General features: G+C 45.3%; 1 protein-coding gene across 2 annotated transcripts; it reads left to right on the top strand.

Annotated features, from left to right (window-relative positions):
• Positions 1–12534: 12534 nt before the first annotated feature.
• Nudt7 (nudix hydrolase 7) lies at positions 12535–25532 on the top strand. 2 transcript variants are annotated; one of them, XM_075977952.1, is made up of 4 exons: positions 12535–12632; positions 15006–15159; positions 20866–21024; positions 24870–25532. In XM_075977952.1, exons 1-4 carry the CDS (start codon positions 12541–12543, stop codon positions 25230–25232), a joined length of 768 nt encoding a protein of 255 aa, XP_075834067.1. In that variant the 5' UTR covers positions 12535–12540; the 3' UTR covers positions 25233–25532. The 2 variants fall into 2 exon arrangements, with proteins under 2 accessions (XP_075834067.1, XP_075834068.1); XM_075977953.1 differs by lacking the exon at positions 20866–21024.
• The last annotated feature ends 582 nt before the right edge of the window (positions 25533–26114 follow it).

The raw sequence follows: 26114 nt of genomic DNA on the forward strand, positions 1-26114 counted from the left end.
CCTAAATTCTGTAACCCGTCAAAAAGGCTAGCATGATCTGGCTCCGCCTTGCTCTCCCAGCCCCTTCCTACCTGTAGCCACCTGCTAGCTTGTGCTCCTTTGGAACTCGAACTCAACAGCTCCAATACTGTGCTCCTCAACCAGCAGGAGAGTTCTGCTTTCTTAGACTCTACCTGTTTTGTTTAGCCTTGATCCTTATGTCCTGTTATAATGGCCTGCATTTTTTCTACTGATGTGCAAAGTTACCTATTTACTTCTGTGGCAGAAGCGATGAGAAAGAATTGCCCTGGGCTATTTGATCCCTGGGTCTAACATCTGCTCTGTTTGCCTCCTCTTATCTACCGAAGAAGAAGGAGGAGGAAGAACAAGTTTGGGGCTAATCCAATTATGGTGACGATCGCAGAGTTAACAAGTCGTTGAGTGAAACAAAAACCCACGTATGACTTGATAACTATGAATAAGGTTATTTATTTATTTATTGTGCTAAGAATCTATCCCAAGGCCTGATATAAGCTATCATGATTCTCCTTTTATATATAACTTGATACCAGACCCAGGGTTAAATGCATTCCATTCACAATTTACTTAATCACCCAAACGACTCATCAAGTGAAGTCTAAACACCATCTCCATTTTCCAGATGAGGAAAATGCAGCTCCTAGGTAGGACGTCTGCCCAGGGCCACAGCGCTAGAAAAGTCAGCTCTTAGTCCCCCCACACACACCCTGGAGCAGCAGCCTGCCTCTGCTTCCAAAGTAGTGACACCATAGCTGTTGGCAGGTGCCTTTCCACCGTCAGCTAAGCGACATGTGCACCCCTTAAAAGTGCCCAGCAGGCACAGCTCACCCTCTTTGTCTCTTTTCCCCCTCTTGTCTCTTGCCTCTTATTCTTCTCTGTGCTCTTCCTTCCTCTCTTGTCTTTTGCTCCTACCTCGTCTCTCCTTTTCCTCTTGTGTCTTCCTCTTGTCTACCTATCGCTCTTCTGCTCTCCCCCTCCTCCCATAAGCCTCTTGTGCTAACTCTGTTGCATGTGCGGCTGTTATGCCCAAATCCACAAAGTCCCTCAAAAGCCAGCAAGGAGACCAAGTCCTGTATGTAAAAGCAGAGAGCCTTTATTTCATGCAAGTTTGCAAACTCGGTCCCTCCACATGTCCAACGTATTAGAATAAATGGAGAGCTCCAAACTCAGTTAGAGTTGGGTTTTTATAGTAGTAAAGGCAGGGGTGAGGAGTTTCTGAGGTTCAGGGCCCTTGATTGGCTGACATTTGTCTAGGGGTGCCCTGGTGAGTGTGTGCTGGTGGGTGATCCTATCTACAGTGGTTAGGTATTTCCTTTGGATGGCCTGTTCTTGGCTGGTGCTCAGGTAATCTCAGTTTGTGGTCCTTCCTGCAACCACGTATTGCTTCAGGGTAAACTACTGAGACTCGGGCCTCCATTAAACTTATCGATGCCTGAGTCCTACTCTAGCAGGTGATAATGGTTGGAAGTAAAGAACTTTCTTTGGGTGGTCTGTTTCTATTTAGCTTCGCGTGGCTGGCTCCTACAGCAGCGTGTTTGTTTAGCGGCATACCTTGGCAGGGCCCACCGAAAGGTACCCACTTCACCTTTCTTTTTTTCTCCTTTCAGGAGTGTCCTCCCAACCCAACACTGCAGTTCTTTCCGGCCTTCATTCTTACGTATCACTCTACCACAGGCCAGGGTTGCTGCTGATTTTCTTTCCTCCCACCTCAGTGCTGGAGATAGAATCGGGGCCTATGCCTGCTTAGCAAGCTCTGTACCTCTAAGCTACACACCACAGCCCAAGATGGCCATTTTTTAGGCCAGACCTGACAGAGAGATGTTGGGTTCCAGTAAACTAGATGAAACAAACAAACAAAAATGTATTACCAATCCCAGAGGGCCTGAGGTCACCAGAAGGATGCTTCTGAGGAATGCGTGTACCACAGAGATCTCAATCATTCTGGAGGAGCGAGAGAGAGCATCGGTGATGTAAGCCCTTCTGGCCCTTCCATGGAGGCTGGGGCTGCCTAGCTTAATGAAGACACATATGAATCTTGAGGACTGCTTCCATGATCCAGGGGTTGGACATTAAGCTTCATCATAGCCGGTGGCTTCGTGTCTGTGGGGTATGAGGTACCAGCAGAAGGAGCGGATGGAGGACATCCCTAAAGCACCATAAAGGGGTTTTATAACTAGGTGAGAGAGTACCAGAGACTCTGGGCTCAACTAGTTTCTATCAGACGTAAAAATGGAGGCCAAGGAAGCTGTGATAGTACAGGATATTTCGGGCAGGTTTCTTTGTGTTTTTTGTTTGTAACTTTTTTTTTCTCACAACTGTAGTTACCTGCCCTGGGCCCACATTAGACTAGCCCTAACAACAATCAGTTAAGGAAAGTACTGCTCTTTACTCTTCACACTACTGCCAGTAGCTGGTAGGTCACTGACAGGTTTTAGGAAGAACGGCCTTTACTGCCTTTCGCTGTGTGCCCACTGCTGAGCCCACTAGGCGCCAGTGGATAGCCCCACATTCAAGATCACACAGATGATCCTGGCTAATTTCAGTGGGTCACAAACCAAAAGGAGGAGTCATAAATGTAAGAGAAAGATCGGAGGGGTGGGCCAGAGCAGTAGGAAGGTGGGGAGTGAGAGTGATCAATATACATTGATCTGGAAACAAATTTAATTAATTTTTAGAAGCGCCAGTGGCAAGATTGAAGCATGCCATGTTGCCTCTCACCGTATAAAACTATCATCGTTCATATGTACTGATAGCCCCAGGTGACAGGCTGCTCATCCTAGGACCAGCCCTGTGATATATGGAAACCCGGTCCGAATAATCTCCAGTTTATAGCAGAACAATGCTCTCCTACTTTCGTCATGTGAAATAATAAATTGTCATCTAGCTATGCAAACAAATGTTCAGATGTGGAAAATTCTATGGAAGGCTTGACTCAGACTAAGGATGACTGCGGCCGTGTTGGGAGGATTCAGCTATCACAACCACCCTGTGCGTGAGAAGGCCTTGGGTGGAAAACCACAATGAGGGTAAGGGATTATTGCTGAAACCAGGCTAGGCAGAATGGCAGGACAAGAGGCATGGCTGGGGAACTCCAACAACAGACCCCAAAGATGGAAAACTGTCTCAGGAGCCCCACACTGGGAGGGACGACAAGGCTGAAGCCTAGGGCTCAAGGGAAGAAATTTCTACCACTCACCTCAGGGCTAACTGCCATCTTGTGTGTTTCTCCTGGCTTTGAGTTCATCATGTCTATGAAATTTTAATGCTGCTTCAGGCAAGATGGAGACTGAGAACTCTTCTCTCCATGGTTATAGCTAAGCAGTGACTAAATTCATTTTCCTTTAGCCATTCTGTTTCCTGTGAGATACAGGGAAACTAGTGAAGTCTATCGAAGATGAGCATCTAGGGAGCAACATGGAGGCCCCAGGCAGAGAGGGGGAGCTGACAAACTGCGTGGAGTCTTTATCAGGACCCGGAATGAACCCGGAAGGCAGTTCCCTGGGCATGGAGTTGAATAACGTGACGTTGCCAAGTCGTGGCAGGGCATTGCTTTCCCTTGGGCATTCTTTCCTTGTGTCAATATTTGACCCAAATGGCAGAAAATGGGTATGCAGCAATAATGCAGGAAGGTATGGGAGAAGACACAGCGATCTGGGTGAGCAAGTGAACCCAGGAACCTACTAAGCATGATCAGTTTGCCACTAAGAAAGGACAGAGGAAGCCCGCCTTGGGTGTTGGTCTTGGCACACCCCATTTGTTAGTAGCCCCTTTGACGTCTTGTCTTGGGAGCATCTTCTAAGCCGGCTGTGCCATTGAGATCCAGGCATCACCTTGAACTTGCCTCTCCTGAGAGAGAGTTGGATTTCAAGAGTGGGGAGATGCAGAGGTCATTTCCTGCTTCAGCACACTGGTTTCATCTCAGCCTTGCCTCTCAGCATGTGGTCCTCAGACTCCACTTTTAGCCTCATGCAGAGAGAAGACAACTGATGCCCACACACCTCTGCTTCTAAAAGTCACCTTGAATGAGAAAAAAAACTTTCTAAAATGGTGATAGGCACCGGACTGTGCAATCGTTTGGGTTCCTAACATCCTCTGATTGGCTTCCATGCTGGAAACATCAATTCTCCAGCTGGGGGTGGGGCCTTTGCTGCGGGAGGCTGTAGAACCTCTGAGGGGTAGGTAGGACCAACTGGAATAAGTAGGTCACTGGGGACAGGACTCCTCTGGAGTGTACCATCCCTGTCCTTCCTATGACCTGCCTTACACAGGTGGAGGTATTTGTATGAAACTAGAATGTCTATCTTTGCTCCCAAACCACTGAGACAATGGCCTCTGGGGAAGTGGAATTCCCTCAGGAATCTCATGCTGGGAGAAGAGAATACATAATGCCGAACCAGTCCCAGGGGAGACTGGGAAAGCTTTACCACTTGTTAGAGTACCTCACAGGGGACAGTGATGGGAAGAGAGGGTAGGGGTCACCTCTTGACAGGGGATGGTTAGATATGCAAAACCCTGGCCCTCTGTTTAAACCTAAATCTCACTTCAGAATCCTAAAGATGGATTTGCTGAATCTCTTTGTCCATCGTCCCAATGTGGCTACATTTAATAAATCTCCTTCTTCTGCTTTTTGCCATTATTTAGGCTTCTTTAACTATAGTATTGTGGATGGCTGGTCAAACCCGGCTTCTTGGGGCTCAGGCTATCAAACTCTGCACACTGGTCTGCCATGGCTGTGAATGAGCCATGAGAGATGCTTCTATGATAGCGGCTGGAGCCATTCCCGCTGCCATGCCTTGATAGATTTTGTCATTGTGGGGATAAAAGTAACCAATATAGAGCAAGCGAACTTGTTTCTATTCAGTCCATTGGGACCCAATCCAAGTTCTTCTCTGTCTCCCATGTTCTTCGTCCAAAGCAAAAAGGAAAGCCCACCTAATGAATGTGAATGCCGTACGTTGCCTGTCGCACGCTTCTGAAACATACGCTACTCTAGCTGGTGATTCACTGTTATTGCCTGTATCATTCACAGGTGTAAGGAATGGAATACTCAGGTGACTCTATCCGGGCATTAGAGGAAGGAAAAGTAGTGTCTCGGTCACTTTTCTGTTACTGTGATACAACGCCATGGCAAAGACAACTTACAAGAGAAACCTTTTATTGTAGTCGACACAATTCCAGAGGGTTAAGCATGGTGCTAACACGGCAGCAGGTACAGAGAGAGCACTGGAACGGCAGGGTCTTTTGAAACGTCAAAGTCTCCTCCACCAAGGCCACAACTCTTCATCCTTCCCAAACAGTTCTACCAGCTAGGGGGCAAGTATTCAAACATATGTGTCTATGGGGGAACATTCTCACTTAAACCACCACAAGTCACAGCACAAGGGCTGCTTTGGTTGAGGGGAGGATGCTACGCGGGACACAATTTCGCCCAGCTTACATTAAACACAACACAAGTTCAGAGGAGGACAGGGCTTATGAAGCTATAAATACCCCCTTTTCCACGGAGCTAAACTAATTAGCCTGGTAGCTGCCCTCCATCTATTTGGGGAACAAAATGTTACTTTCAAATATGAAGGATTACATCCAAAGAAACATGCTCTGCTTTTTACCCCTGTCTTGGAAGCATTGTCTGTCTTCCGAATGACAAAGCAGGAGGAAAATACAGTTGGACAGCCAGTGGCCTTACCAGAAGGATGACTCACCTCTTCTGTGACTGCCCACTGACGTCACCTCTAAGGCCAGCATCCTCTGCCCTTATGACAGAGCTCGTTACAGTGCTTTGTGTAGCGTTTGGCTTCTATGGAGACAACACTGAAGCAAGCTCATTTTAAAGGGCAAAACCCTTTAAAAGTGTAACTGTGGAAGTCACAGGTCTTTCTCTCTCTCTCTCTCTCTCTCTCTCTCTCTCTCTCTCTCTCTCTCTGTGTGTGTGTGTGTGTGTGTGTGTGTGTGCATTTACCCTTAACCCTTGTGAGTTGTTAGCCTGACCATAACTCCAGTAAAGAGACCAGTCCACTTCCCACGCTGCCTCTTCACCAGCAAAGAAGGCTTCCCTCTCTGGAAACACAAAATGTCTCCAATATCACATCCATTTTAGAAGTGACTCCTGGAACTTCAGCCAGAGCTCCTCTCCCCTTCCACATGCTGATGTCATCTCCCAGCGCTGGGTGCCCACCCATCCTCCACCGTCATCTTCTGCATCACTGTTATTCTTTCTTCCTGCCCACCCCCTCCTTCTGAAAGGATCACCTTCCTTCTAGCCATGCTAAAATGGTTCTTCACTTCAGTATTCAATCAACAAATACACACCAGCTACCTGAGGCTGCAGCAGGATGGGAGCAGGGCATAGCTCCTTTCTCTCTCGGAGTTAAATTTGAGGTGGTGGGGGGGCAGATTAAGGAAAATTGAGTGTGTATTATTTCATCTTGTTGTGAGTGATAGTAAACAAAACTGAAACAGGTGAGGGAGTAAGAGATGAAAATGCAGGTTTTTATTTTGTTTTTTACTTACAGTGGAAGGACCTCCCATAAGTTTATCACAAATTGGAAATATTACAAGTCAAATATTCATGTAAGGCCAGGAATGACGGCACATATCTGCAATCCCATAACCTGGGAAGCTGATAATAGAGGGTCTGGAGGTTGAGGCCAGCTTGGGCTACTTAGTGAAAGCCTGTCTCAAAATACAATTTGTAATTCACCAAACCCAGCAAACACTGTTGCCTGGCAATACAGGGCACTATAAAGCATCGGCTGTCTCTTCTTGTGATCACTTGAGTTGCTGGGATCTTTGTCTCACAAGTCACAGTTCTGTTTCCCTGAATGCACACAGCTTTTGCACTATTATAAAAGGAAAAAAAAACACTGAATAAGACAACTTCAATTTAGGGACCGACTATATTTTAGATTCTGTTTTGAAGAGGTGCAGTGGGCTCTCTATCAAATGCTCCTTGATTGTCTGGGACAATAATTCATGCTTACGTCCTGGCCCTATCATGGCTTTCCTCCAAAGGGACTTCTCCATGTGCACTGTACACCAACATACACTGTGTCTCTGGCCTTATGTGACCAAAAGTACTCTGCCAAGTACATTAGGGGGAAAATTGTGCTAAGCAAAGGCAGCTTTAATTTTGTTCTTTTGGTTTATGTGTCTGGGTAGTCTGTCAGCTTGTGTGTATGTATACCACATGCATGGCGGGTATCTATCAAGGCCAGAAGACCGTGTCAGATTCCCCTTGGGACTGGAGTCACAGGTGGTTGTAAGCTTTCAGTAGGTGCTGGGAATTGAACTTGGATCCTCTGGAAGAGCAGTCAGTACACTTGTTAGTTAAACCATCTCTCTACAGCAGGGTTCTTAACCTTCCTAATGCTGTGACCCTTTAATACAGTTCCTCATGTTGTGGTGACCCCCAACCATAAATTTATTTTCATTGCTACGTCATAACTGTGATTTTTCTGTTATAAATTGTAGTATAAATATCTGATATGTGACCCCTGTGAAGGGGTCATTTGACACCCCCACACACAAAGGATCATGACCCACAGGTTGAGAACCACTTCTCTACAATCACACAAAGCCAGCTTGAGAGTTGGACTTTTTAGAACTTGCATACGGATTCTGCATGTGCAAAAGAAGGCGCCGCCTGCAGCTTTTCCCCAAAGCACTTCACCATCCTACTAGTAGTTAGAACACACCTGGGGAGACAAAAAGTGTGTCCCTTGCCACCACATCAATAAGTTCAGCTCAGACCACATAGTAAGCAAGTAAAACGAAGTGGCCTTGTTGATAACCATTCACTTTGGGGGTTAAATAAGAAGAACTGCTTTATATTAGAAAAACCTCACCTGAAGTGCTATGGAGTAGATGAGGGTACGCTCACATGGTAGGATATATCTCAGTTCTTGATTAAGAGATGAATTTAGGGCTGGAGAAACAGGCCAGTGGCTAAGAGCTCCACGCTGTCTCGTAAAAGAGCTGAGTTCTGTCCCTGGCACCTGTGTCAGAAGATTCACAACCAGCCGTAACTCTAGTTCTAGAGGACCCAGCACTTTCCTCTGATCTCTGCAGGCAACGGCAATCACGTGTACTCCCTCCATGCACACGTAAACACACACATAACTAAAGTTAAAATCTAAAGAAAGTATCCTTTCCAATGAAGCTTTTGTCCCCCCCCCCAATCTCCATTGCCCTCATCAAACACTGCAAAAAATGCCTTTAAGAACTTGCTTCGAGCATGTGTTTAGCCTGAGGTCTTGGTATCCTTTGTGGAAGATTAGCGCAGACACCCCCTCAGAAAACTGCAAGATAGCGGGAAACTTAGAAGCTATAATCCTTAGATTGTGTTAATACAGCAGCTACTTGCCGCATGTGACCATTTAAACTTAAATTAATTAAAAGGGAGAAAATTAAAGAATGAGTTTCTCAGCCCCTCTGGCTGCAGTTCAATGCTGCATGTGGTTAGCCATCGCTCTCCCAAGCACCCAGGGAGAGCACAGTTGCCACTGCACAAAGTTCCATGCCCTGTGATGCCAACAAGACCACCCTTCCACACCAAACCCTTGGAACGACACCAGAACAGCTTGCAGCCTCATCTGTCTTCTTAGCCATAGACACTGCCTTCCCTACCCAACAAAACCATTTGGGGGCCGTTCTAAGGCAGCTGGGCAAAGATCATACAGGAAGCTAGCAGCCAGCAGCAAACTGACAGCAGCATCCTTTCCAAAAGGCTGGTCCAACTTTCTGCCCACATGGGGATGTTATTACTGAAGTTACAGAATGTGCAGGTGCATGTGAAATGGCATTTCTGGAAGCACAGTACAGGTGGTGGGTGTGGCCCTTTACTGAGGTTCCATGTGGCGCCAGGCTAGACAAGAGATCGAGTCTAAATATAGGAAGAGATGCGGGTTGTGGACTGTGTTAGTTCCGTTTCTGTGGCTGTGGTCCAGTGCCCTTAGAAAAAGCAACTTAAGAGAGAAAGAGGGTTTTATGTTTTGTTTTGTCTTGGTTTTGTGTTTCATGGCTTATGATTCCAGAGGGGATATATAGAATTCCATCACAGTGGGGAAGTATAAGCGTGGTGGCAGGAGCAAGAAGCAGAAATATAACAGGAAGTAGAACCAGGTTATAAAACCTCAGCTCCACGTCCTAAAGATTCCATAACCTTCCCAAATATCTCCACCATCAGGGGACCAAGTGTTCAAATACACTAACTTACAGGGGCCATTTATCATTCAAACCGCCACATTTCCTCCCTCCTTGGCCCTTGAAGGTTCAAAACTTTATCTGGGGTAGAGTTAGAAGTTATTGAAAGCTGATCCCTCCAAGACCAAGGGGAGACCACAGAGGGAAAGTTTCTAGTGGAGGAAGCCTCTGTTTCTGCCCAGAAGCTGAGCTGTCTATGTGTCCTGGAAAATCTTGAGCCAATTTCACAACTAATTTCCTGGCTAATTGGGAGCAAAACGGTTCCTCATAGGGAGACACAGCTGTCCCATGATATGCCTGTTAGATGGAGCCTTCATTCCGATAACAAACTTCCCGGTACGCTTGTCACTGGTAATGAAGTCTTCTCAATTGTTCCACTACACAAAGATTACAAGAGGAAAAAGCAATCAGACAGCACCAATCTTCATCTCATTTCCAAAGGTGTGCAGACAGTCAATGGTGTAGACTGTGCAGAGGCAGCACACTGACCGAGGAGTGTCAGAGGTGTGGCAGGGTGTGGTAGGCCTGGCTCAGAGATGCTCAAAGACTTATGACAAGCATATGTCTGTTTTATTATCACATCAGGAAACTTAGACATTTTCGGGGAAGTGCTATGCTTTGAATCGCCTTTGCAACACCTGGAAATAAATTCCCAGCCTTTTGGAGCCCACAGCTGTTCTGCAGGCATTCCCCCTATAATTCCTTTATAACCTGTGCTGACTAGTTTTATGTCAGCTTGACACTTGCTAGAGTCATTTTGGAAGGAGAAACCTCAGTTGAGAAAATAGCCCCCACCATACCAGTCTGTGAGCAAATCCTGTGTAGCATTTTCTTGACCTATGATTGATGGGAGAGGGTTCAGCTCACTGTGGGGAGGAGGCATCACCACTGGACTGGTGGTCCTGGATATATAAGAATGCAGGCTTACTAAGCCAGCAAGCGGCGCTCCTCTATGGCCTCTACATCAGTTCCTCCTTCCAGGTTCCTTCCCTGACTTCTTTGGATGATAGATCACAAGTTGTAAGACAAAAAACAAACCCTTTCTTCCCCAAATTGCTTTTGGTCATAGTATCTATCACAGCAACAGAAACCCTAAGACATACTTTTTGATGGTTACTTAACACCTTTCTCCAGAAGTTAAGGTCAGTTTCTTTTCCCTAAATCTGTGGCTACTGATGTCCAGTCTTTAAATTCTTCTTCTTCTTCTTCTTCTTCTTCTTCTTCTTCTTCTTCTTCTTCTTCTTCTTCTTCTTCTTCTTCTTCTTCTTCTTCTTCTTTTCTCCTCCTCCTCCTCCTTCTTCTCCTCTTACTTTTCTTCTTTGAAATAGACTCTCAAGTATTCAAGACTAGTCTTTAGTTTGCTATGCAGCCAAGAACGACCTTGGATATCTGATCCTCCTGCTGCCACCTCCCAAGTGTTGAATTGCTGGGATTACAAGCATTTACCTAGGTGTGTTAAAGATTAGACTAAGGGCTTCATTCATGGTAGGTAAACACTCTGCCAACTGCACATCCCAGCTCCGTTAAACCCAAGTTCTACATATACATATACAACATACACACACACACAAGAGAAAAAAAATCATCAGAGCACAATGAATAAGGTTATTTCTACAATGGTATTGCTACCCTCTTTTTGCTGATGAGAAAATAAAAATATAGAGCTTGAGGTCATAGAGCTCTGGTTCGAGGCTACATCATTCTGACCTCTGAACCCATGTATTTCAGCACACCCCAGAGAAACAAATGGTCTGTGAACTAGGTGTGTTTGACCATGAGGGAACTATGGTACAACTGTTCCCTCATGTGACTCTCATGAGTCGTAAGTATTCTTGTTTTTATGAAATTATTCTTACATCAAAAATAATATACATGAATTATATTTTTACTACATTGATCCAAAGATGAACGTAATTCAGTTTTGATTCATTTTTATATATTCTTCAATATTACATTAAATCTTTAGATCTTAAGAAATGAAAAGAAAAAGAAAAAAAAGAAGTATAAAAGCATGAATCTGGGAAGTGGGTGTGGGTTGGAGGAAGGGTCTGGAGGGAATAAGGGGAGGAGTGTGGGAGGTAGATATGATCTAAATACATTGTATTCACGTGTGAAATTATGGAAAAATATATAATAAAATTTAAAGTATATTATTAAGCATATGTGTCAGACACTATGCCTGCCCCACCCTGTGAGTCTCAGTTCCCACTAGCGTTCCTGGCACACTCCCTTATCCAGCTCCATGTAAGGTGGTGGCACACACTCCGCCTTCCTTCTAAGCTTACTCTCCTGGCTTCCCTCATCTCGAGGCATCCCTCCTCCCTGAAAGCAGGTTCAGCCAGCAGACATCAGCATCTGCTTACTTTTGTTGACCTGCTACCCTCCTTGGACTCAGCAGGTGTGTGCGTCTGGGCAGAATCTACATTGTCCAGGACACTGGAGACACCGTGGGAAACCCACACGTGAGAACCCCAGCTTTAGACAGGAGTGAGGGGCTCAGCCTTGTGGAAGCCCCAACTCTCCACCCAGCCACCTTTCTCCCTCCCTTTAGAGACCTCTGGCTTCTCTGTGTGGCTATTTGTTTCACAACCCTCTCCTCTATTCCACGGATCTTTTCTCTGTGTGATCTATATCTAGGAACTGCAGGTACTCAACGCTGGCCATCAGACCACTCTCCGTTCACATCTGAAGGAGATTCAACTCTCCTCTTGCTTCATGGGTGCAGAATCTTGATTTTTCTTTCTTTTGTCCTCCTGGCCTGACTGACCTTGACCTACATCAGCCTCTCAGTGCTGAGTTACAGCTGGCTCCACCATGCCTGGCTTGCATCGTCACTTTAAGGAAAAAAAAATGTTGTAAAGGCAAAGGACAGATGCAAGGAGACAGGGAGGTAAGTGAGATGGGAAGGCATTAGGTGAAATCCACAAAGAATCAATAAACGTTTTTTAAAAATGTCACTGGGCTTGCAAGATGGTTCAGCAGGCAAAAGTGCTTGCCTCTGAGCCAACCTACCAGAGTTCGATCCCCAGAACCCACGGGGTGGAAGGAGAGAACTGATTCCTGCAAGTTGTCCTCTGACCTACGCGCCTGCGAAGGCAGGCGCACACACACACACAGACACACACACATACACACAAGTGTATTTTTTTTATCCACGGGTTTAGAGAAACCCAAGCTGCTAGAAAGCAAATCGTTTTAGTGTATTCAGCAATTTAAACCCTGTCAGCGCCAACTTCAGACCCAACACCGCCCCGGACACGCCTACCAACAGGCCCCGCCCCTCCCGGGTCTTGCACAGTCCGGCTTCTTCCTAGGACAGCTATGCGCACGCGCGTGAGAGCGCTTTGCTTCCTGAAGTCCCCAGCAGCTCGTAGCAAAGGAACTGCAGGGCCGATGTCGCGACCTTGTGTCAGGTAAAGTCCTCCGGCTCCAGACACTGAAGCCTGACCTAACCGGGTTCCAATCACTGCCCAGACCCGAGGCTGACAACTTGCCGAGCCATAGTGCCGTTCAGGCTCCTCCGAACTAGCCTCCTGGATGGCCAGCTGGGACTTTGCCCCTTCTGCTCCTGGGGACAGAGTAGGGGTTTCACCTAACAAGAGTGTCACACAGGCAGCAGTGTCCTCCTGCCCCTAGTCACAGCGCTTCCCTTTTGCCAACCTGTGTCATTCCAGTAACCTGCCGCCCCACCCCAGAACCTCAGAACCCCACGATGGCCGGACAGTCCTGCCATCAGGCAGACGGGGTTCAAGTTCTTGGGTGGCTACTTACACTCACTATCGATCGTGGTTCTTGCTCAAGGCTGCTCCCAGCCTGTGCTCACATGACCCTGTTATTACCTACAGGGCTGTCCTGAGAAGTAAACACAGAGTGGTGTGAGCCCTGATCAGAGCTGTTGCTCCTATTTTAATGGTGATAGTATGGAGACAGTTTCTAGACTTCGGTTTCTCCTGCTGCCCCTGGGCAGTTCGAGGGGTTCCTTAAAAGCCTCCTTGGGCAGAGTTCTTCCTGCCTGGCTAGTTGTCTTTTCTGAATAGAGGCCTGTGCACTGTGTGCCCGCTTTCAGTGACCCTTTCCAGGACATTTGATGGGTTTGCAGACAGCACTCTGCCACATGGAAAGGGCGGGGGAGGTGGTGAGAATAACCAAACATCTCCAGCCAATAGCCTGTGAAGGATGCACTAGGCATTAACAGTCACAACTGAGGGCCCCTCCCCCCACTCCATCCCCATTTGTGAACCGGCCACTTTATCATCAAGACTACCCTCAAACAAGTTTCAGATGAGAACTCTGAGGCTCCAGGAGATGATGCCATTATTATTTTCCATATGTAGCCCAGGCTGGTCTCAAAATTTTGGCAATCCTCCTGCCTCAACCTTCCAAGCAAAGTGTGAGCCCCCACACCGGGCTCCACCCATTTTGGGGATGAAGTGACCTCTGACTGACCTAAACATCTGCTTCTGTGCAGTCACCCTACAGAATATTGAAAGCTGATGGCCACTTCCTGTGACCACCATGACGAAGTCCTACTGACTGTATGACTTAAATGATAGCAGTTCCTCATCCTCTCTTGGGTCCGAAGGCCAGTCCATAATCAATCTAGTCTTAACTACTTACATCTGCAAAGATCCCATTTCTGAGTAAAGTCACATCCCCAGGTTCTAAGTTGACATGAATGAGGCCACCGTCCAACACCCTGTGCAGGCCAGCAGCACAATACGCTTGTCTGAGGAACCCAGAAAGAGCTACAAAAAAATGCTGCCATACGTGGTGAGGAATCTAAACTTTTGGCGTAATCCATCAGTAACGGTTCTCCAAACAGTCCCTTGGGCTGCCACAGAGGCAGCATCGTGACTCTGAAGTTAGATCAAGGGTTCCTTCTCAGTCTTCCTCAGAGTCTCTGAGTCACAGTGGGGGGTCCACCCTGCAGAGAGCAGCCTTCTGCCAGATTCTGGGGATGTGTGAGTTTGGGGGTTACTTTTACAGGGCGTCTGGGAGTGAGAACATGGCAGAAGGGCCAGGCAAGCCTCATAGAGACTTTTTTGACACACCTGGCCTATTTACGTGTAACTATAGTAGTTCCTCCTCCAGAGAACTAGGGGCAGAACCAGGGACTCCCACGCTAAGCAAAGGCTCTACTGCTGAGCTACAGCCCAAGCCCTCTTTTTATTTCTTGTTTTGAAACAGGGTCTAGAGTTCAAGGTTGGCCTTGAATTCACTGTGTACCTCCAGGATGCCTTGAATTTGTGATCCTCCTCCCTCGGCTCCCAAACAGCTGGAATTATAATGAAGTACAGCTTACTTACAGATGTCACAGTTCAACTATTACATGATGGGAGAAGTGTCTTACCATACATAATTGATTTGGTTTGGTTTTTTTTTTTTAAGGTAAGGAGTCATGTATCACAGGTAGGCCCTGAACTCACCGTGTTGCTGAGGATAACCTTGAACGCCTGGTCCTCTTGCTCTTATTACATACACGCCTCACCTGGCGTACACTGAATTTTAAATTTAATTTGCTTTTCTAAGTGAACTTGTGTATGCAACTGTGGACTTGGTGCTTTTGCCTCTCTCATTCTTGCCAATAGCATGCAGGTTAAGTGCTGTGATTTCTGCCAGGTTATTGAAACACTATAATGAGACTCAGAAATGAAATCCAAGGTGCACGCTCCCAGCCCCACCACCCATCCCACCCCTCCACCCCCCACACACAAATAGATCAGCAGGACTAGGAGCTTCCAGCCAGAGCTCTGCTTACTAGAGCTCTTGCCTTGTCTTCCTCTTAGGAACAAGCTGATAGACGATGCCAAGGCCCGCTTGAAAAGGTTCGATGTCGGGACCAGATATTCCCATCTGTCTGCTAATAAATACTCTGTCCTTCTGCCATTGCTGGTCAAAGGAGGAAAGCTGTACCTGCTGCTCACTGTCCGCTCAGACAAGGTAGGTGACATCTTGTGTACTCTGGGATGTTTAGTGTTTTCTTGATTTCTACCCGTGACAGCAGCACGCATCCACAGGCTCATCTGTGTGTCTCCACACAGTGCCAGTAGTCCCAGCAGAAAAAGGGTAGAAAATTATCCCCATTAACAATGACTCCATTAAACTAATCCATCCAGGTAAACTGGAGCGTACTGTTAGTAGTCTAGGCCCTGAAGCCCGCTGCCCAGTTGAATGCCGGCTGAAGTTAGAAACCATCTGACTTTATAACTGTACCAGGCTGGGTGTTCCTGTCTCTCCTATGTACTTCTGGGTACCCTTCCTTGCTGTTGGGAATGTTTCCCAAAGAGAGTAGAAGAAATGATCATTTCAAGGTTATCCCGGGGTAAAAATAAATGGACCAGAAAATGGCATGGCCTTCCAACCAGCATGATTAAAAATAAATAAATAAACAAACAAATAAACAACAACTGAGTTCTGTGGACTCAGGGGACACAGAGCTGTGGAGATCCTTTTCACTGTGGGGCCGGCAAGTGGTATCAGTCCATGTTGTGATCAAAATCGAGTTTCCCAGAGGAGACACTTAGCTAGAACTAGAAAAATAAGGTCTGTTCACTGGGAAAGTGAGAATGTTTGTGTGTGTGTGTGTGTGTGTGTGTGTGTGTGTACACATGTAATTCCTGAATAAACCTACTTAGTCCATATTATGCTACTTACACATGTTTTGAGGGCTGTCCGTTTGGTGTTGGATAACCAGTTGATGGGCGCTTCTCTAAGGAACGATTGTCCCCCCTGGCCTCAGTACTCCTTCGTTGCCTGTAGTTCTTTGTGTAGGGTAGGACCTCCCTCCTCTTTGGCATGTCTATTGGTGTTGTCCTTGTTTAGCTCATGTTTAGAACATCATGTTGGTGACAGCTTATGAGGGTCTCCTTGTAATGTCGGAAGCTACACTGTTGTTTGAGACAGTCTCCTATTAACCTGGGTCTCTCCAAATAGAATAGGATAGCCTATATGATTGTAATAACAACTGATGCAAAACAGCCATGAATTTAAAAGAGAGCAAGGGGGATTTATATGAGAGTGTTTGGAGAGAGGAAAGGGAAGGAAGAAATGATGTGATTCTATTATAATCTCAAAAATAAAATAAATAAAAAACAATCAAAGCAACCCAGTATAGTTGGCACCTAAGGAATGGTGTCTAAAGTTGACCTTTGGCCTCCACATGCACACATAGACATGTGCACCCACACAAACACATGTATGTCCATACAGACAGACACACAGCTTACACTATTTACAGAGGGAAAAGATTATGAACTCTTATGCCTAGGTAGGACCCTTTCTGGTCCCAACAGTCTATGAAAAGTTGGTTTTTTAAAAAATGTACTTACTTGCTTCCAAAACAGTAGAACCCTTTCTAAGAGCAGAGTTCTCTGGAATTCAAAAGGTTCTTGTTCCCTATTAATTGGAGCCAAGGCGAGCGAAAGGCCACTTGAATTGAATTGGCATGCTCTGGGGTCTTTTTGAAGGGCTTTCAAAACATATTTTAAATCAAGTTCATATTTTCTATCAAGCCAATGAGTCCTTGTGAGTGCCCCTGTCACCAGCTACTGTAGAGTCGAATGTACGAGCAATAAATCATGTTTTAGAGGTAAAATAACAGAAGGTGTATTTTTTAAAGTCTTCTGTAAGACAGGCTTCAGTAGACAGAAAATGGTCCAGCCTTCCCCTCCCTACTCTTGCATCTGTCACCAATGAGAAGATGTGTGAGACCCTAACTGCCAAATCAGATCCCGTAGAACTCTCCATTTACCACAGGGAGGAACTACCAATGTTCTCCAAAGACTTACCTAGGGCTGGTAGCATAGCACAATGGCAGAACACTGCCCTAGTAGGCACAGAGCCCTGGCTCAACCCTCAGCACCACAAAATAAAAGAAATGAATGAATAAAAACAAAAAGCTTGATAAAGTGGGAGTCTTTGGCTGCAGCAGCCTCAGTCCTCTCAAACCGCTGCAACAGAATACCTTATACTGGATGCTTATAAACATGAAACATTTCTAATGGCTGTGGGGGCTCCAAAATTCAGTATCCAGGCATCTGCAGATCGAGTACTCGGTCCTGACCTCTTTCTAACTCGTGGATGATGGTTTTTCCCTGTGTGCTCACAGAGTGAGCAGAGCAGTTGGTAAGCTCTAATCTCATTGATAAGGGCCTTGCTCCATTAGAATTTTCCAAGAGCCTCACGTCCAAATAACATTACCTTGTGACTGAGGATTTCCACATTCAAGGAAACAGATATTCTGACCAGATCTGGCTGCTAGCTTTCCTTAACACGGCTCTGTCAGTCAATCCAGGTGCTCAGAATGCCAACAAGACGTCTAGGTTGAACTCTGAATATCAAGAACCGACTTTAGGGTTTCTCATTACATCCCCTTGCCTGGGACCAAGACACGGCTCCACGAGCTGAAGCCTCAGCTCATGGAACCGCCCTGTGGTTCTAGCAGGCACACACTGCCGTGATCTTTGCACAGAGTTGGCAAGAAGCTGACCTAAGAGTCCTGCTGAGTCAGGCTCTCGCAGCACTGGACAAGGTGTAGGTGAGGGTGTAAGAGAAACTGGGGTGGGCACTGTAGAAAAGAGAATGGTGAGGGCTGCGTCTTTCGGGGACAAGAAAGGAGGAAATTACCGGAATGTCACACATGGAGACACATTGTCCTAAAAACAGAAAGAACTGACGTTGGAGATGTCGGTGGAGGAGTCGGGAAAGAGAGGGTCCTGTTCTTCTTGTGAGTGAACAAAAATTAATGGAGATGTTGAGATACATGGCACTGATGGTGATGGCTCCTCAACCATACTATGTTTTAGCAAACTCATATTTATTTATTTAAATTTATATGGGAGTGTGAATGTGGGCATTTTGCATTGCGACCTATGTAGGGGAGCTAGAGGACCACTTTTGAGTCTCTTTTTTCTTCCCTTGATATTGAGACAGGGTCTCTCTTGGCCTCATCTCCTCATTCCCCAGCTATAGAGCCCAGAGTTTTGCTCTTTGAGCTTCTCCCAGGTTGTCTCAAATCTTGCAGAATGATTGCTGACTAGTAGAGGAAACTTAAGCTTCTGGATTGCTGTCCTGTCTCTGCATCCCATCTGGTTGTGAGAATTCTGAGGTTACAGATGCATGCCATCACATGCAGCCTTGTGTGTGGATTCTAGGAATCAAATTCCGATCGCTGGGCTTGCATCGCAGACACTTCTCCCGGCTGAGTCATTCTTGTGGCCCTAGAGACTCTTAAATAGACGCTGTGCTGATTAAGAACATGGCCTCTAGAATTAAACTCCAATTATAGCTCACTGTGTGAACTTTGTCAGGTAACTTAACCTCTAGGGGTCTTACCCTTTCTGTGAAAGTAGAATAAGGGTAACCTAATGTGGTTTGTGTGCCCGTTGATAGAGATCATTTGTGTTCTATACAAACTTTGCTTGTTTCTTGCCAGCTTTTCTTAAATTATCCTGACTACCTTTTGCCTCTGGGATTTTATCTTTCCCTATTTTTGTATACCTTTCTTTACTTCTTTCTCCATGGCTTGCTGGGTAGCTGGGTGGCTGGACCCTGATGTCCTTCTCTCCCTGTTCTCTTACTCCCCGCTTCCACATTTTTTCTTCTATTTATTGTCTCTGCCTGCCAGCCCCACCTATACTTGGCCCAGCCTTGCTATTGGCTGCTCAGCACTTTATTAGACCTTCAGGGATTTTAGACAGGCAAAGAATCACAGCTTCACAGAGTTAAACAAATGCAGCATAAACAAAAGCAACACAGCTTAAAATAATATTCCCCAACAGGCGATCACATGTCATGTGACTTCATTTACACGAAATAATTAAACTGGAAATCCACTTGGACAGAAAGCAGAGAACAGGGAGCAGAGTGGGGGAAGCTTAATGGGTGTGGCTTCCTCTTGGAGTGGGGAAAACATTCTGAAACTAGATATTAGGTATGGTTATATATCTTTATGGGATTATTAAATGTTCCTGAATTGTTTGTTTTAAGTTGGTTAATCATATTGATTTTGCTTCATTAAAAATGCTTTAAGATACAATAACTTGTAGGGTTGGGGATGTAGAACAGTTGGTAGAGTGCTGGCCTACCATGTGCTTGTCCTGGGTTTGATCCCCAGACTGCCTAAAACAGGGCATGGTGGTGCAAATCCCAGTCACTGCACTGGAGAGAAGGAAGCAGGAAGACCAAAGGCCCAAGGTCATCCTTGACTGCAGAGCAAATCTGAGGTCAAACTGAGACCCTGTCCCAGTGTTTTCCCACAAATCATAACATCTTGTAGAAAAATTCCTGTGAAGCATATGCCCTGAATATGGTTAGCACTCACAAAGGACTTAACAAACACATCTGTTGGCAATACTGTCTTTGTAGTATCCTTTCCTTTAGCTTTTACAAACCCTCCCTGGTATCTGTCTGTTTATGTGTTTATGTTGTCTTTAAGAGGCGCGTAGACAAAAATTAGAATCAACAGAAGGTCTCAAAGTTATTAATGTAAGGTGTGTGTGTGTGTGTCTGTGTGTTTTCACTATTTACTATAAATGGAATTAACCTAGGTACATATGTATATATGTTTGTGTTTATGTATATATATATATAATGTATACATATGAAATGAAAATTGAAGAAAAACAAGATCATACCATGTGTAAGAAAATAAATGCAACTGAACTTAATCATATACTGTTTTCCTTCACTCGTAGTTCTTACATTTTATATAGCCACATAAAATCATGCGTGTATATGATATAAAAGGAAAAGGAAAACTGCTTAGGGAGACTAAGGGGACTACTAGGAGGGAAGAGAAACGGATACAGGAAGCATAAGGGAATTATTCTCTGCATATAATATAGACATATAAATATTTTAAATAAGCAAAAACATCTAAAATATATCAATGAATTGAAATTAACAATATTTTTATGAACATGTGAATTTGTCAGACAAAATGAGCCTGCATTCTTGGTAGGTATGTTTTCTATGCAGTATTATTTTTATTTAAATACACATATTATTTATAAAGTTAAATTATTATTTCCTTCAGGGATATTTTTATGTTCTGTATGTACCAAATGTTATACATTAAAAATCATAGCTGGTGGCTGTGTGGTGAGATATAAAAAGTAGAAGGTATAGTACATGAATACGTAGCGAACTTTAATTTGATGTTAATATTGAGTACAAATATTTTTATAGGTTTGTGAACTAGGAAAAGACTATGTAAAATATCTATTTCAGATGGGGAACAATACAGAGAATTTTCTAAATAGACATTTCCCAACCTTTGTAATAAAGTTATTAGTGTAAGATATATTTGTGTATGGGGTGTATGTGTGTGTATGTATGTATGTGTGCACGAGCCTGCTTGTGCAAGCATGCACGCACACCATGCCACTCATGTGAAGGTCAGAGGACAACTTTCGAACATCACTGTTTTCCTTCCACCATGTGGGCTTGGGATTCAAACTCAGGCTTGCCCTTACCTGCTGAGCCCATTTCAGCAGTCCTGATTTTGTTTTTTTGTTTGTTTGTTTGTTTTGTTTTGTTTTTAGGATTCAAGGAAAAGCATATCTTGTTGAGTTAATATTTGTTGAATGGCTACATAGTTCTCAAACCGAAATCTTACTTTGTAACTCTGTTCTTACAATCCCCCAGCTGAGACGGTCACCCGGAGAAGTCTGCTTCCCTGGAGGAAAGAGGGACCCAGTGGACATGGATGACACGGCCACTGCTCTCCGTGAAGCCCAGGAGGAGGTGGGGCTGCATCCCCACCAAGTGGAGGTGGTCTCTCACCTGGTGCCATATCTGATTGATGTAAGGACAGTCATGAGCCCTTCTGAGCTCCTAGGGGATTCTCCATTGGTTCAAACGTAATTCCCAAGAGCACTGAGCATAGAACCAGGATAACTAGGTCCTCGTGTGGACTTTGTGTGCCCTTGATTGAGCTCTGTATCCATGGGTAAGCCCTTCTCATTCATTCAGAAAGAGGGGAGCTACGTCAATGATCCACGGAACACCGAGTGTACTCAGAATTGCCCCCGCTCTTGTTCAGTTCACATGTACTTTTCTCCGGTACACATTTATTTTGAGAATTCAGTTGAAAGACAATATCCTATTGTGCAACATACTAAACGTTATCTCTTTGGAGGGGAAGGGGCCCAGTGTTTGCTGTTTACTCTAATGTCAATTGTTTTGGTGCACACCTTGGGATAAGGAGTTAAAGAACTAGGGGGCTTTTTCTCCTCAGCCTCCTCTGCATTTGATCGTCAGGTCTCTGTGGTGCTTGGGTCTGCGATTATTTCCCACACTTCATCTTATCATGACCCTGGCAGTTTTAAGCTCTACTGGATGTCCTTCAATTCAGGTACCTCCTGGCAAAGGTCTTCATAAAGACTTTATTTTTATTTATGCTTATGTGGGTGGTGGTGAATGTGCCTGCAGGATCCTTCAGAGGCCAAAAAGATGTTGTCAACTCCAAACTGGGAACTGAAGGTTATAGGCGGTTGGGAGCCACTTGATACAGATGCCGAGAACTCGAATGCCAGTCCTCTGCAAGAGCAGCATATGCTCTTCATAGCTGAGCTAGCTCTTCATGCCCTGGGCTCCTCATAATTAGACTAGGGTCATGATTTGGGAGGACAAGATCATGTGGCAAGCTGTCTAAAAACTGCCAGTGTTTGTCACCACATACCTGTGTGAGTCAGGACCTTCTTATCTGACAAGCCAAACAGCATCTGCAAACCTGGAGCTGGAATAGCCGGTTCTCATCAGCTAGCAAAGTCACTGTTGTGCAAAAGGACTGTGGGATTCACTGGTTGGTTTTAATCTGTGTACCAGCATTATTTGATCAGTATAAATGTACAATAGCCCTCTAAATTGATGCCCAGAATGATGACAAATTAGTAGTCATCTGTTCTCATGGCCCCGATCCCAGCATCTTCCGTGGTTAATGCCTGACACAGCTGTGGTGTGTTGGTCACAGCTGGGAAACAATGTTAGAACATTATTATGAACTAAACCCACCCGTTCTTTACAACTTTTCCTATTGTCTTCCCTTCTGCCCTTGACCCCATCCTGCACACCAGATTGTGTTGTCGGCTCTCTTAGTCCTTGTGACAGTTTCTCGTACTGCGCTCATTGTGACTGTGGCAGCGTCAAGGTTTACCATCCATGCCTTTGGTTCAGCGTCCTTGAGTGTGAGTGTCGCTGAAGTTTTCCTCATAGTTGATAGATTTCCTCATAGCTGGTGCCATAGTTTGAGTGAGGAACACCACAGGATGGGGTGTCCTTCTCATATAACCACAGAACTAGATAGAGATAATTTAAATATTCTCTGCATTGGAATTTCAGGCAAAATGTATATTAAAGCAATACTGCCACCAATGCCTAACAGTTGGAAAACCAGAGGGTTAGATTGTCTTACTGTTCCATTTTGCTTAAAGTCTCAGTGGTACTGGGTTGTAAAAGGCAGAGAGACTGAGCCCATCCTTCTTCATGGAGAATATTCGAAAAGTAGAAAGGACACCTTTTGAAAAGATTCAGTATGGAATAAGCTGGTGACCTCTCCATGAATGCTTGCTGAGTGTGTGTGTGTGTGTGTGTGTGTGTGTGTGTGTGTGGTGACTGAGACAGACAGACACGAGGAGAAGACAGAGATAGAGAGACATAGAGACACTCAGATACAGACAGACAGGGAGACACGGACAAAGAAGAGAGCATGAGAGGGCAACGTGGCAGTTGTTTCCTCTTTAGTTGCATTTCCTAATGATCTAATTTTCAATTAATTTCTGCAAATCCTCCAACACACTTTAGGGAGTTTAGAACTCCCTGACTCGTTGAACTAAAGCAGTTCAAAGTCTCTCAAACCAGGGTAGCTTCATTTCCACAATCCCTGAGAGTTAATGAATAATTGTATGTGGGTGATTGGAGTAATGGAGTTCACAGATGCCTCGGGCCACTTTCTGCTAGTCTTCAAACATATCAGCTAATCAACTAATAGGGCATGATGGTTAATTTTAAAAGTCAAATTGCCACAACCTAGAATCACCTACATAGAGAGTCTCCCCTGAATTATCTAGATCAGATTGGCCGAAGTGTGTGTGTGTGTGTGTGTGTGTGTGTGTGTGTGTGTGTGTGTGTGTGTAGGGGCATGTCAGTAGTTAATGGGTGCAAGTGGGCAGTACCATTCCCTAGGCAGGTGGTCTTGGGCCGAGCCAGCAAACTGCATCACCATGGTTTCTGCTTCACTCTTTTGCTTGTGAAGTGAATTCCTCGCTCAGAAGTTATACTGTGTGGATTAGTAAGCAGTCCCTCCTGTGGGTTCCTGCCTCTATTTCCCTCACTGAAGGACTGTGAGCTAGAACCCTGAAACAAATAACCCTCTCTCCCCCAAACTAACTTTTGGTGACTTTTTTTTTTTAAATCACAGCAATAGACATGAAACTAGGACCTAGAAGGGAGATTTAGCTCAGCTCAGAGTTCTGGGGGTTTGAGCCCATGGCTAGTTCGCTGTAAGGTACCTCATTCTGGCATACCCTGTTGGGGTTCCCTTGAGGCCTCTTCGTCCAGCCTTCCCTCCCACTGTGCGTTTCTGGCAGCCAGCAGTTCTCTGGGTAACTAGAGATAACTAAGGCTGGATGTCATGCACGGAGGGGCAGAAGTGTTGCACCGTCTCCCTGTAAAGCTGTCCTCCACCGGTGGCTGTGGTTGAGCCCGAGACCCTGGCTCCGCATCTCTAGCAGGAGTGTACTCCACAGCACCCTGCCTGCTTTCTTCAAGCTGTTGCTCTCCCTCCGTAGCCCCTCACCAGTTTCTCCTCTAGCACATTAAGAAATTGCTTGCACCTCAATCCTCAGCTCACCATCATCTGCTCTGGAAAACCCATGACCTCCAAGAGTGAGCCTTTATGCAGGATCCAGCATGGCTGGGACTCTCTTAGACCTATAACCTAAGATTTATTACCCTATGGCTATTTATGGTCTATGTTCACCTTGTCTCCTCTCTAGGCAAAGATGGTTATTCACCATGGATACAGTTGATAGTCTTACCTGAGTCCATTCTGAAACCCTCTTTGGCTGCCTCCCTCTATGAGAGGTCCCCACGGGCCTGTTTAGCCTTCTCTAGACTCCCCCCTCACTATGTACTTTCTTCTGGCTTTCCCCCAGCGTCTTCCTTGTGACCCAGGAGCTTCAAACTGGAGATCACATCTATGCTCAGTCCCAGCTTCTCTTGCAGGCTTTCCAGTAGAAGTGAAGACGCTCCATGCAGCAGAAACTCTGTCATTTTGCAAACATTCGCGCTCATAAATAAAACTATCTCTTCACAAGACAAATATGTATGTTATACAAAATATAGTTTATAAGCAATGGTATGGCTTACAGTTTTGTGATATGCCACTTTTATGCTGATAAGACATCATACCTCTGTTTTTACCAAGGGGAAAATGTGTATGACATCATTTCAGATGCCAACACAAGTGGAGCATCTCTGTTACATGGGGGACAGGAAATTGTGTCAGGAACACCCCTGTCCCCTGGTTCACCTTGTCCCAATGTATCATAGCCTTGGTCTTTCCTCTCCTAGCAGCGGCAGTGTGTTGAATCTTGGAATCAGTACATTGCTGCACTTTGTAATACGTGGGTTTTGGTTTCTGCTTTCAGAATGACGCACTGATAACCCCCGTAGTGGGTTTTCTAGACCACAACTTCCAGGCCCGGCCTAACGCTGATGAAGTTAAGGATGTGTTCCTCATGCCTTTGGACTATTTTCTGCACCCCCAAGTCTACTACCAGAACCACTTCACATACTCTGGCCACCATATCGTGATTCACTGCTTCGAGTATACAGACCCCGAAACCGGGGTGAAGTACCTAGTCAAGGGAATGACTTCAAAACTGGCTGTGCTGGTTGCCTTAATTATCTTGGAAAAAAGTCCCTCCTTTGACATTGAGTTTGATCTCAATGACTTGATACCGTCTTGTGAAAAGACCTTCCTTCGTAGACTTTCTTCAAGCAAGTTGTGAAGATGTCAACACACAAGAGAACATCCCAGAGGTTCCAGCATGAGCTTCTCTGCTCAGAACAATGTCAGCAAGTGAAACCCGACAGGTGCGAACAGTCTTCCTGCAGTGTGCACAGAAAGGGCCTGCCTGCTTTCCAGGTGCCTTTTCTTAAAAAAAAAAAATCTAAAACACTAAAAGTCTTTCAAAACTGGAATATTGCTTTCACAGGGCAATCTAATTTTACCCACAGTACCAATGTCTGTAGCTATTTTAGGGCTATCTGGCACATAGTAGGCACTTAATAAATATTTGTTGAATATATGACTGTGCACTGCTTATATTTTTTTAAAGTATTTAAAATACATTTTACATCCGTCATTTGCCATGACAGAAACTTCTGGTTAACCATTCAAAGCTACACGGGCGGGACTAGGGAGATAACCCCACCAACGTAGTACCTGTCTTGCAAGCATAAGGATCTGAGTTCGATCCCCATCACCCGTGTAAAATGACTCAGGTGTGGTGGTGTACCTTTGTAATCCCAGCACTGGGACACAGGACCAGGAAGCTCTGAGGCTTACTGTTCAGGCAGCCTACCCGCCTAGACAAGCTCTAGGCCAATGAGAGAGTCCCTGTTTAAAAGAAAAATGTTGGCTGTACTTGAGGAGTGACACCTAAGGTGGTCCTCTGAGCTCCACATACATGTGCACACGTGTGTACACAGACATATGCACACACACATGCACACATACGCATGCACACACTTTACCTTCCCTTGATTCTATGACAGTAGAGTTTAAGATGGGGCGGCAGACTCCCCAGGATCTTTTGCCATTAGATATGCCCCTGGGATTTAGTTTGGGGCAATGTGATGTAGCAGAAAGACGACTTTGCAGGTCACAT

This window comes from Microtus pennsylvanicus, chromosome 6, assembly GCF_037038515.1.
Source record: "Microtus pennsylvanicus isolate mMicPen1 chromosome 6, mMicPen1.hap1, whole genome shotgun sequence".
Lineage (NCBI taxonomy): Eukaryota > Metazoa > Chordata > Mammalia > Rodentia > Cricetidae > Microtus > Microtus pennsylvanicus.